The sequence below is a fragment of the Atractosteus spatula genome, chromosome 15, assembly GCF_055471065.1.
Source record: "Atractosteus spatula isolate fAtrSpa1 chromosome 15, fAtrSpa1.hap1, whole genome shotgun sequence".
Taxonomy (NCBI): Eukaryota; Metazoa; Chordata; class Actinopteri; order Semionotiformes; family Lepisosteidae; genus Atractosteus; species Atractosteus spatula.
The window spans coordinates 18,183,810-18,197,295 of NC_142720.1; the positions used below are offsets into that span (position 1 = coordinate 18,183,810).

The window sequence follows — 13,486 nt, forward strand, 5'->3', positions numbered from 1 at the left end:
TTAGGCAGCCAACCCACTGCCTTGTCTATGAATACAAAGGGGAACAATGCTTTCTACTCTAATTGAAAGGCTATGACCAGAGCTGAAACAGTCCCATATTAGAGGAGCATCACAGACCAGACATACATTACTCACACTGACCCTCAGCGTTCCCTTCACACCACGCTCAGGCCTAGAAACAAGCTGCAGTGAGATGGCAGAATACAGTGAAGATAAACACAGATTGAACAAGGAAAACCTTCCTTGCCAACATTTTCATTTCTTCAGTACAATTAAATTCATACAATTTACAATTTATTGAGTGAAAATTCAAAATGTAGTGTTCAGATTACTGCATGCGGTGCTCGCAAGTCTTAAAACACAAGCTTTCCGATTTATTGGGTAATAGGTTTGGATGGACTCACTGTCATTTTAATGGTTTTTCAGAGGTTTTACAGTATGTGCCTTTACTCTACTCAGAAATAATACAGTGCTACTGCTGCTGCTGTAATTGTGTCCGCAGTGAAAAGGTGACGGGGGGGGAACTTTCAGAACTGTGAATGGAAGAACCAGGGTAGAAAGCAAATACATTTTTTATGGTATACCTACAGGCTGTCTGTATTTAACAATGTAAGCTTCAGGGAGCTTCTTTGCACAAAAGTTTGTGGTTGTCTGAAACAAGCTTCCTTGCCACATAGGAACAAGTAATAGGTTTATTCCATGCTGAAAAAAAGAAGAAAGAGAACACAACGTTTCGGCCGTGGAGCCTTCTTCAGGTGTGAGAGAGACAGGGCAGTAGGCAAAGGTAAAGTAGCGGGAGAACAAAGGTTGGGAGGGAGGAGGAGTGAGAGGCGGGAGCAGGGGACAGAAAGAGAGGCCAATCAAGAGGTGTGAAGTCAGAATGGGTGCAGAGAGGTGTGAAATGAAACTTCCAATGAATGGAGAAAATTTAAAAGAACAGTAGTCTGTCGTTAAGGGAAGGGAGAAGGTGTGATCCTAGCTGCAGAATAATTTTAGTTTCGGTGGTCTTTCTGATGTATGAGTTTGGAAAACCGTCTTTGAGAACATTCCTGAAGGTAGTTACCTGGATCCTTCACGAACATGTGTCCCATTAATCGTTCATCTACTACAGTAGCACCCAAATGACTAAAGTGGACACAACGCCTTCTCTTTGTTTGACACTCTGTGTTGTGCTACTCAGAACACCTGAGAAGCCGCTGTGTGAAAGTACCTTTGCTGGGCGGCAGTTTCCTCATGGCGGCAGCCGTGTCCTCAGACAGAGCGAGGCGCCGCAGGACGTCGGCCAGAGCCGCCTTCAGCACCGTGATCTCATCTTCCTGCTGCTGCACGCGCAGCTCCAGCGAGGACAGCCGATCCTGCACGTCAGAGGCACTGGCACCTGAGATACTGTCATCTGCAGGGGAGAAGGAGAAAGAGGGTACAAAGTACAGTGACACAGGCATGTGCAAGAGGCAGGGAGAGAAACGTGCGCTCAGTCGGCTGTATTTCACTTTCTTAATGGTGTTGCTAAACTACAGAAAAAAAGGCATTTTAGAAAGTACAGAAGACCGTTCCATGATGCACTATTGCTGCCCCAGCTAATTTCTTATGGGGCATGTCTGGCACTGGAAAATATTAAGGAGATGGCCCGTGTACATTTTAGTGGGCCACCACAGAGCCCCATCTTCACTTTTACTTACTGTTTGTGTGGCCACAGCTCTAGAGTACACTGGTGAGAAATAGTAATATGCAACTCTATAGCAATAAATACACACCTCAAAGATATTTTCAACTACAGGAAAGAGTCTAAGAGACTTACTAGAGGTACTACAGAAAACTCATGAGTCAAGCAACAGGACACTTTTGTGGGGAAAGTTAAAACACTTATGAAACAAAAAGGAAAAGGCCTCTCTGCCCTCAGCAGGCCTTTCTGCATCATTAAGCACTCTTTGACCTTTCCTAATTACACAAACACTGAGTCAGTGTACAATCCGTGAGGCACTTGAAATTGGTTCTAACCATACTGAAAACCACCACATGAAAGAATCCACAGGCCAACAAAAAAATAGATCTTAAAGTCAAATTTCCTTTCCGTGTTCACACCACACCTTTTTAACTTAAAAAAAAATGAAAATAATTTAAAAAAAAAATCAGTAACAGAGCCACACTGGAATTATATGTGTATAGAACTGTTTAGTTTGCATAAAAAAAAGAAAATTGTCATGTTGTGGAAGTTTGTGTGTTTTCTTTTATTTGTATTAGGGAAAGGTTAAAGAGAAAAAAGTTTTGGTTTACCAATCATGTTACTTAGCTGTGAAAAGAGTAATGCTGTCATTTAAGAGACAAGCCAAACATCACACTAATGTACTTACTGAATGGCCAACCGCTTATACTGTATGTCTGCTCAGAGCATCAAGTTCACCAACACTGTTAAGCAAAGGAACAAGTAATAGGTTTATTCCATGCTGAAAAGAGTGAAAAAGTGTCATACCTGAATAAGACTCCACAGCTGAAACGTTGTGTTTTCTTTCTTCTCTTTTCAGCATGGAATAAACCTATTACTTGTTCCTTTGCAGCCTACGCATGCTGACACAGCTACCCACCTGAACTTCTGTACATTGTTAAGCAACTGTTCTTCTTACAGAACAAATGGAATACAGTAATAACAGAAAGTATTACGTCAAACAAGGACATTATTCATATTACATAGAACTGATCTGCAGTGAACAATTTCCTTATTGTAACCTCAGTTTTCCGAAAGCAATGAATTAAATCAAAATGATTTTAAAATTATTTTAAGGAATAGCCTGTGCACAGAAGGTAAAAATGTGAATGTTTTCCTTCTCTAAATGAAAAGCCACACACTTTCACTATATACAGTATTCATTTTTGGAAAAAGCAGAGCATAATGGTGGAATAAGTGTTGGAAACCAGAAAAAATTGCTGTGGTAAATTACCGCAGTTAGCTTTTAAAAAGGGCCATTAACTGCCTGCTGTCAAACGTGACAAGATAGAGAGAGCTATTCTGAATTACAGCACAGTTCAGTGTGGGTGCTATGGAAATTTGACCTCAATTTGGGTTTAACAGCTAAAACAGAACACTTCAGGAGTCTGAGAGAAAATTCCCTTCTTTCAGAAAATTGTTCGAGTAGAGAGTCACTACTTTTGCACAAATGTCACTGCCATAGCAAAGCAAGAATACAAAAAATATCACTCAGAAATACTCTGACTAATAGCTGGATTTCTGAATCTTGCCAAGTGAAATTGTGGTTTACATTCTGATTGCTAGATGAATGCAAAATAATGTACTTGTTGAAGTGGTTGGGAACCTTAGTTTTCAATTAGAGTAGAGGGTCTTGAGTTTTATGCTTGTTAATGGTAGAGCTCTATGAAGGAATATGTTTCACCTCAGAAAATACAGCTTTCTGGAAATGCAGAAACAGTTATCCACTGATTACATTTACATTATAAGGCAGAATGGTGGCTCTGTGATTAGCATTGCTGCCTAGCAGTGCTGGGGCCCTGGGTTCAATTTCGGACCTGGGGTGCTAACTCTGTGGAGTCTGTATGCTCTCCCTGCATTTGCTTGCCTTGGTTTCCTCCGGGTGCTCTGGTTTCTGGGTAAAATTGGCCCTGGTATGTGTGTGCATACTGTATCTGAGTTTTTGTCTGTCTGCATTGACCCTGACCCTGTAGACCCTGCCTTGTGCCCGTTGCTTGTCGGGATAGGTTCTGGAGAGGCTACTATAAAATACGAGAGTGTGATGTTTATTTGCACATTTAGATTGAAAATTAAGCACTTCAGTAGCACCTTATCAGGTGTCTTTATCAAGTGCATGTGAGCACCTTACACTGTGTTGCTCCTTTAAAGAAATACTTCTAAATGTTTAAGACAGAAAAAATAAGGTTTTACTGTACTAAAATCTTAAGATTAAATGCTACTGTGGCCAGACTCTTTTAAATCCGCATGCCTCTTGTGAGACAATTGGAAGAAGCTACAGTACCTCTGAATGCAGAAGGCATTCTGTGGGAGGGAGAATTCGGAGGCTGATGAAAAAAGAACCACCACTCAGCCCTGAAGCAGCATGGAGTACAGGCAGGCTGCCAGACACCCAGCACGAGACGAGATGGGGGGCAATGAATATGGGGATACAAGGAGGAAGGGGGAGTAGGGTGAGACAGACTCTTCAGTATTGCAGAGAGAGCGAAAGAGAAAAATAAAACATTTAAGGATATCATTTCACTCTTTTCCCTTCCAGCTTGTTGTTTAGTATTTTTTAAATCATTTTAACAGGCTGTATTAGGGACTGAAGTGAAACACTCCTTAGCTTCCTGTGTGTTCCCTGCCAATATCCTTTCTCATAAGCAGGATAAACTGAAGTATAAGGCAAACACTAAAAACAACCTGATATACTTTTTATTAATACCCTAGATGTGTTTATAATGGAATAGGTGAGCCACACTCTTAGAATGCTTTCTAATGAGGCCAGGAATTAGTGAACCCCTGCTGTTGTTACCAAGTAGGAAACAGAATCTCAGGAAGGGTTGTACTGACTGTAACTGTTTCTTATTTTGCTCATTTACAGCTGCAGTTCTCAGGCTGGTTTCTGAAGGAGTTCTGCTTTTTGTTCCAGTTGGTTAATTAATCCTCTTAACTGAACTAGTTGTTTGATTAGCTTGTATATTTTTTAAACAGCTCTTAAAATGTTCGATGGGGTTAGGATTTGGCATCAATCCTGAGCCAATCTCTGGGCTGCTGAACTTCCCTTTATTTAGGGCTCTGAAATTTAAACAACTGGGCAGATGGAGAACAGAGAATGCTTTGGAAGTGTGTGATACAGTCTCCTTTCCACCTGTCTGGACAGCACAGCACCCATTAAGAGCTACTTAGACTGCAACAAGGGAACTACAATTTAATAATCAAGTTAAAGAGAGAATGAACAGAGTACCATTTCCTACATTCTTGGCAAGAGCATACACACAGAAGCGTGCTTTTGAAACCAATGACTGAGTGCAGAAAAAAAGGCCGGTTCAACAAGTAATTCATTTTAAATGATCCAATCAGCATCTGTAACTAGGAGCTCAGTTGGGATGAAAACCATCATAAGAAATATGGGTACTCTAGGGCCAGGGCTGATAACCAGTGTCTTAGAGTACTACTCCTTCTGAATTAATGAAAGTTCATTTCAGTTTGGCAACTTTTAAAATTCTCCGCCTTCTCCAAGTTTAACACTCCACCACTGCAATACATCAACTGTGAAAACTGAGCTCCATATACCAATGAGTGGGAATCACATGCTGTCTGTAACAGCATGTAATTGTGTCTCTTCTCTGACAGCACTGTGCCTAAGGGACGGTTTGAAAAATTGTCTGCTTTGCTTAATCAGCATAGATGTTATCAAATTCCATCCCACTTGTCTGCAAAACCTTTAGCTTGTTTCTCACTGAACCATTCTTTAAAACGTGTTGAAAACATTCGCAAATACACATAAGAGAAGCACTGTAATGATTATCCTCTTAGGACAAACGGTATCTCTGATAGCGTCAAGGGATCTTGATAAAAAATAGAAAAACTGAATTCTGTCTAAGCACAGATTCATCACTACTGAATAACTCATTTACAAGGTCTTTGTATTAGTGGGCACAGAAACAGGCCTTCAAGTACTTTTGAATCCTACCTAAGCAAAACTAAAACACAACTATTATTGATCTTATGCTCTAAAGTTCCTTCCACCTGAGATTAAACCAATCCATTGCAATAAAAAAACAGTACCTGGATATAAATGTCTTTCGAAACATTTGCTTAAATTCTTAGTTCAATTTAATTACTAAAGTTATTAAAACTGCAATTAAATTATAATCAACAGGATAGTTTGAAATTTACTTTAGATTAGGTAGCTCTAGTTATATCCAAAGATTATCTACAGTATATCACATTTGAAATATATGTCTTCTCAAAGCATAAACAATTTCAATAACAACAGGAGCATAGAAACTTTATGAAAGGAAGCAAAAATGGTAGACTACTGTACACACATACTTTTCATCTGGTTTAAAATTTAAACTACATTCGCTAAAGGGCATGACACACCCACAGCAAACAAAGCAGACTATTCTATTAGCAAAAGAGATCTGAAGTGCCTTTCATTTGTTTAAACAGTGATCTCCCATTTCCTTCTCTGTCAGTAAACCAAGGTCACCTTGCAAACGAGAGATAGAAAGACAGACTTCACCACACCTCTTATGCCAGAGGGCAGTGCCCAGTATCAGAAGCAGGACTTGTTTATCAAGAATACAAAATTCAGGTTTTAAATTCAATACCACAGCTGAACAAAACCAGTCACATAAAAGGAAAAGAGACAATCCATTCGGTATCCAAGTTAATGTCTCCCAATGTTTATCATACTGAAAGGAATTTATAATGTACATACTGAGTACTGTGTCCACACATAGACTTTAAAACTATCTATTATGTTACACATGACATTAATCTAGAAAAAGGTGAGCTAGAACAGTATTGCCTACTGAGTGCTGTAAGCACCTTCAAACATCAAAAAGCTTTATCCTGCATGTGACAAATTTTAAAATTGTTCTTCAAATCTAAGACAGCAGAGTTAATTATAACAAAAGAACAATTGAACACATTCTGGTACTAACACATGACCAGTCCGGCAAAATGTTTAGATCAGAGACAAACAATTAAGGGTAATATTGTACTGCTTTCACCACCTGACTGCAATCAAGGAAGAAAGCTATAGGCTGTTAACACATGTAGTCTAAACAATGCAGAAGGCAATATTATACAAGAAACATCACAGTTATACCAAATACCACTATAACACAGTTGAAGACAGCAGGACATTTTGATATATCTATCTGCAAGTGAGACTTTTCATCAAAAAGATTATCAATGATAATCGTACAATGGAAGTGGAAACATACAGGCAGGTTTTCAATGGAATTGTGCAGTACAACAACCTTTCACAGAAGCCTTTGAGACACATAATAAACACTTTCTTGTTTTGGTAAGGATTAAACCAAGACGTTTGAGGCCGGAATTCAAATACAAGTGTGAGATATGGACAAACATATTGCAGGTTCAGTCCCTGGAAATGGAAGCCTTTCTTTCAACTTCTCAAATAAGCCATCAAGCTTCCCTAACAATATAGAAACTACCTGGCAACTACTAGCTATGAAAGATGTTCAGCAGTGGAGAAACATTTTGCCAGTCAGAGAGCAGCCTAATGTTTCCAGTGTGTTTTAGCCCATGGGTATTGTCTGGAAGTCTGCCACTACTGCTGGAAGTTTCAATGTTCTGATGTCCCATTAAACTCCAGGGATCCCGCTGCAGGGCAAACTAAGTTCCATCAGGACTCGATTGGGTGAGAAAGCGAAAGAGGAATGCCAAACACATGCAAGGGGAAACAAAATTCTCAAAACAAATTTCAACAATATAATCTCTAAGGATTTTTACCTTTGTAGGAGAATCAAGATGTATGGGCTGCAACTGGGTATATATACACACCAAATGTTTTTCGTGACCATTGAACCAGCAAGGGATTGCATATACTACACAGCAAATGGAGTGCAGAGCATTTCAAATATGTAAATATGAGAATCACCTTTTTAGCAGCGTATGTTCAGCAGAGGACAGCAGCAGCTGCAAAGTAATGAGAATACTGTTTCAAATCTGGTTTGTAACACAACCTGTCCTCCCCCCACCCCTGCCCCTGCTCTGGCTCTGAACCTGGAGCTAGAGCTTTTTAACACCAGCCCTTTTGTAAACTCTCAGCCAACACACTTGCAGGCTGAGAGGAAGGGAAGCACTTTGACTTGTCACATTTCTCAATGACCTGCCACATTCCACCGGCTTTCACCTCCTTCCGCTAATTCAGCTGCAGAGTTTTCGCATTGTGAGGGCAGTCATTGTTAGGAGAAAATACGAGGCAGGATAGGGAAGGCACTGCTGAACTAAAAAAAATACCACTTGTCACAATCAATGTTCCTCTTCTCTGCACTTAAAGTGTTACAGTACATCCCACCCTGTGAGGGGTTGGGAATGTTAACTTTTATAAAACCCAGCTTTTCTAAGATCCAAAAGGCATTCTGTACTTAAACTAGGGCAGGGCTTCTTCATCACATCTTAAACTGAAATAAAGGCAAATGGGGGCTAGAAAACAGTCTCTGATGTGTTTCATAATCCAATACTCATTCTCCCTGACTATTCAATAACTGTGCTTCAAAGAAACTTTTTAATATAATAAAGAATGAGAGCTGGCAACCACATGAGAATGAAACCTGGCTTGTCATTGTACTCTATTCTGATCCTAGGGACGTCTATAGCTGAAAGGCTTCTCGACAAAAAGTGCAAAGTGAATTGTGTACATCTGCTATAAAAGCAACAATACACACTGCTGGAACAGCAGCATCACAATTCATGCACAGCTTCTGATCAGATGGGGTGACTATAAAGGAGCCATAAAAAGCCATGTAACAGTGGATGTTGTCATTCAATGTCACATATAAACATACTGATACCTTAAACAGGAACCATTACAAAGCTAGCATAGTAAAAAGGTACAATTCCTAAACAAATAAATTAGAATATTTGCATTTAAGCTGTGCCTTTTCTTTGCACATTGCTACTGCATTAAAGGGTATTAAATGCAGAGAAATCAGTCTTAACTAAACGCATGGCAGGCCTACAGCAATGTCATATACTTTTCAAAAGTCTCTTCCTTCTTTTCAAACATGTGCAACCCAGTAAGCATTCAAGCATTTTTACAAAGATGAAGACTGCCATAGAAGAGTAAGGTACTGTTCTGTCTCATTTGTTTAGCGGTCTGGCATGACATCCATTCTCACTAATCTGCAGATACAGTATGCTTGGAGAGACAGACTGACTGGAGTCAGCATGGGTTCATTAATGAAAGAATTGATATCCATTATAGTAATAAGGAAGTTAGTAAAAATGTCATTTTCATCTGCTCTGCAAAGTAAAAGAGCAGACAGGAAGCAAAGGAAAGGAGTCAATAACAGAGCATTTAAAAGAGGGCCCTTAATTCAGTTGGTCAGCTTCACCAGGAAACCATTAAACAGGAACCAGGCAATAAATTGCAGTTATCAGTGCAGGACTAGGTCACTGCTGGTACTGTACATCTGCTTCTAAACTCCAAATTAATGTATTCTCAATTACTCAAAATCCTTAGGTGAAACAAGAAGGCATATACTCAATTTCACAGGGACCATATTTTTCACTATATTTGTCCAAATTCTTTATCAGATCTTGAAGATTACAGTAGAATGTTCGGTTGAATTTCTCTTTAGATAAAGGGTTATTTTCACTCTTTCACGCTATAGTGTATTCTAGTGAATACTTATTGAACATCAAGAATGAAAAAGGTCAGGTCAGCTAACAACACTCCAAACTATTTTAATTTAAAATGTTTTACTAAAGTGTTCACAGAGTTCCCACTTTCTTGTCACACACTATAGAGCTAATCACCTTCCTGGAGAGGTTGTGGTAAATTAAGACCCATATTATCATGTAAATACTGTTTGCAAACATTAAATGTGTGTGATATTTGTTCCTGATTTCTTAGAGAAGTCTGCATAATTCTTTCATTGTTTCTCAGTACAGATCCATTCTTATAACCGGGTGTCAATGTTTGTTTCTAACAGCAGCGCAAACCTCTCCGTGCCAGCATGGATCTAATTGCGCTGCACTGCAGAGGTCAGAGGTCCTGACATTTTTTGCCTCCTACCTGGGCAAGTGTTACTTTGACACACAGCCTGGTTATTCTTGGAGCTCTCATGCCCTCCATCCTGTATACTGTAAATAAGAGTTCAACATCTTATTTTATACAGAAGTGAGAATTTCTTCCAACTTCTTTTTTTTATTTTCATTTACCCTCTGTAATCGAAATTAACCAATCAACTTGAGGTGCCTCGGCAAATCCTGACCCATCACAGGATGACAGACATTCGACCTTTGAGATTCTGATCTTGTGTCCACTGTTGAGCTGCTTGTCATTGGACATACAGCCAATGCCCCAGCACATTACAGGAGAGTTAGCACTGGCTGGGTGAACGATCAGTCTCTCACTGACATCACTACTATCTCACAGGCTCCTGGCAAATCTGAGGGGCTTTTGTTAATACAGCAAGCTGAGCAAATCCTGCACAAAGGAGTGAGTAAACCAACTCAAGCTCACCCAACCACAGGACCCCCAGTCACAGGTGGCTAATAACATAGCCTAGATTTTAATCTACAATATAGAGATTATCTATGTATTGTGTACATTATATATAACACTGCAAGTGCTTTTACGAGTTAAGTCACTTTCAAGTTCCTTTCCAGATTTTAACCATCAATTATACATGTGATTATTCACTTATTGATGCTTTCAAAACACACCACATAGTAATTTCTGTGTTGCAGAGATAATTACAAGAGTTTCGTTTACCACAGATTATAAAAGTGAAGAGAAGGAAGTGGGTGCAGGGGTTCCAATCAAGAGGACTGGAATTTCTCCAGTGAGATAAGCACATTTGAAATAGCTCTGTCTTGGAGCCCCATGAGATCCCTGAGATGAAGTAGCTCAATAAAAAAAAAACACGCTCATCCAGCTCCAAGAATAATCATGAGCTCCAAACTGGTCTTCCGGCACATACATTAACTACCATTCGTTACGCTGGATCATGAAATGAAAAAGCCGTACTTCAAAGTAGAAATGCCACTTCCTTCTCTTCCTTGCCCCTGAGGTTTGTCTGTGAACAGGCTGGAGCAATGCAGTACAGTGACTCACTGACAGGCCAGGTCCCCTGGGTCAGCCCCACCAGCATGAACTCACTGACCTCTGGTGCTCCCTGCCTGGCCTGGCCTGGTCTGGTTTACTACAGCTCCAGAGACGACAGTTTTCTATCTCAAACCCAACAGCTATATTAATTCCAGATAGTTCCAGCTTTTATTCTTTCCAAAGACAAGCTCTGCAGAAAGGAACTAGCAACAAAGTCTTACACTTCTGTCTCCCTCAATGTTAATGATTTTGTCCAGTTCTGTGCTTCCTACAGTCCCATCTCCCACCAACTAAGTGTTGCATCATTCAAAGTACCAAAAATGACTTTAAAGGAAAACAATTGGTGGATTCTACAGTTCTAGTCACCAGTGTCATATCTTAGCAAATTCCCTGCACTAAACATGGCATACTAGTTGGCATACAAGCAATACATTAATTCCACCCTCTGTGGTGCAAGCACAGCCTGAGCAGAAAATTCAGTTTAGTAATCTATACACTTTAAAAGCATCAACAGCACCAATAAAAGTAAATTTGTGAAAATCGTCTCCAACGTTTGCCTGCACAGCACTGAAACATAGCCTCTGTGCTGTTTATTAATTCTCTTTGATTTCTTACTGTCTCAGAAACCCAACAAGGACCTAGACAGTAATTATCTGCTAAAAGATGCATTGCCAAAAAGAGAAAAACAACATTTACTTTTATGCATATCTGATTTATGTGGGGGTATATGTTTACAGGGAGGTGACATTTTTCTATCAATTTTTAAGACCACAAAATTAATTGGCAGGAAGTTTTACTTTTAAACAATCACCTGCCTACTGTTCCAAGGCAAACAACACATTGTTAGTCTAAAGTCAGGCATCCAATAAACACATTGAGGACAATGCACAGTTATTGTGTCAGTAAATTATTCATTTACTGACATTTGAAACCGGTCCAAGTTAGACAGGAAACTATGGAACGCCATCTTGTCAGGCAAAATTGAGAATAAATAATTATTAACTGCGCTAATTTCTTGCTCCCATTGTTTTCTATACAGAAAGGAATGGTTGTACAAATCATTGTTGTTTTGAGTTCTGTGCTCTCTTGAGATGTACTGTATGACCTTCATGTAGAATTAATAAAATAGTAGACCTTGTCAAAAAACTACAGTTAAACAAAAGCTGGAGGAATATAAGATGTTTATTATTATAATATCTTGTATTATTATTAGTAAATTAATATTACATATTCATATTTTATTTCACTGCCACATAAAAAAATAACTTTGACCATTGGTGCTTAATCAGATTTGTAAGAGAGTATGCATCATATTTCAAAGAGCATGAGCTGAGTTCACTCCTATTTCTGTCAGCTAAGAAGCACAGCAAACATAGACAGTTGCTCAGAGAGAAACTCCCAGGTATGTTTGCTTTGTGATTATACCTATTTCTTTGGAAATGGCTTAGGAGTCTACCCAAGCTAAGAAAAAAAGTCAGAACTGAAAGAGTACCAATTAAACCAGATCTCAAATAAAATAAAATAAAATAAATTCAGTACACACAGTGTATACATCATACCATTACAGAATTCAGTGCATACAACACCCTAAATCAAGATTTTCAATTACATTATCAGCATCTTCCACTTCACACTGATATTTTCAGGTCTCTAACACTGAATGGAGCAGAGAAAAGCATTGACAAGAGCTTTCATCACTGTCTTTCTTCACACACAATGACAGGTCTCTATGTGGAATGCATCCCCTTGTCTCTGCTCCCTATAATCATGATCCTATTTCTGCTGCTTTTAATCTGTCAGTCACCAAGCAGCCCAGTGTGCTTTGCATTAACATGCATGAACATAATATACAGTATATGCACAGACTCCAGGCTTACTCTGTCTTTTACAAGGCATAAACTGAAAACTCTCAGAGAACTCTCACTATTCCAATGCATTAAATAGTAAAGGCCAACTAAATATAAAGATTCTGTTTTCAATAATGAATGTTACTGTACTAGATACGGTAGGCATCTAGGGCAAAACGGCACAAGAACATCTTCCAGACTAAATAAAGAGTGCTGTCTACAGAGTCGTACAGGATTTGATGTGTGTGCGTTTATGTCTGTAAGCAATTAAGATACTTTGACTCAGCCTCACACACACTCCAATCACTCCTTTCATGCTCGTCAGAGGCTAACCCTCTGCTGACTCAACTGTGAGGCTAACCTGAGCCGTCTGTGCGTAGCGAGGCTGATGAACGTGTGTTATAGGGAATTGACTCTTAATCAGTGCCTGAGAGGGCAAGGCTATGAGTGCAAAGTGCATTTATATGCCTTCAGCTCAATTTAAGACAGAAAAAAGGACAAAATCCAAGTACTCAAGAATCATGTCCAGACAGCTGAATTTTAAAGACTTTGTGAATATCTTGGTTCTAAACCAGCCACTGGACAGTAAACACAACAGGGGAAGTGCATCTTACAAGGCTTTGATGATCCTTGCTAGAAAATCTCAAGAGTGCCTAAGAATAGGGGTTTAAGTTCACATCAACTGACATTCTCTCTACCACTGAGCAGACATGGCAGGGGAGACAAACTATTCCTTTGTCTTGTCCTGCCAATCTTCATAATCACCAAATCTTTACTTACAGTATCTCTCTGCCACGCCCAGCATACTGTAGCACATACTCTGAGAAGTGCAGCAGCGTGCACCAGCTATGAAGCCAACCC

The 13,486-nt window shown here is 39.5% G+C and overlaps 1 protein-coding gene across 2 annotated transcripts in view; it reads right to left on the reverse strand.

Annotated features, from left to right (window-relative positions):
- The window catches only part of eml4 (EMAP like 4), a 110,069-nt gene that overhangs the window by 51,570 nt on the left and 45,013 nt on the right, over positions 1–13,486 (reverse strand). For both annotated transcript variants that reach the window (XM_088933567.1, XM_088933566.1), the window contains exon 2: positions 1,211–1,393. In XM_088933567.1, coding sequence (XP_088789693.1) covers positions 1,211–1,393 — 183 coding nt within the window. The remainder of the gene's footprint in view (positions 1–1,210; positions 1,394–13,486) is intronic.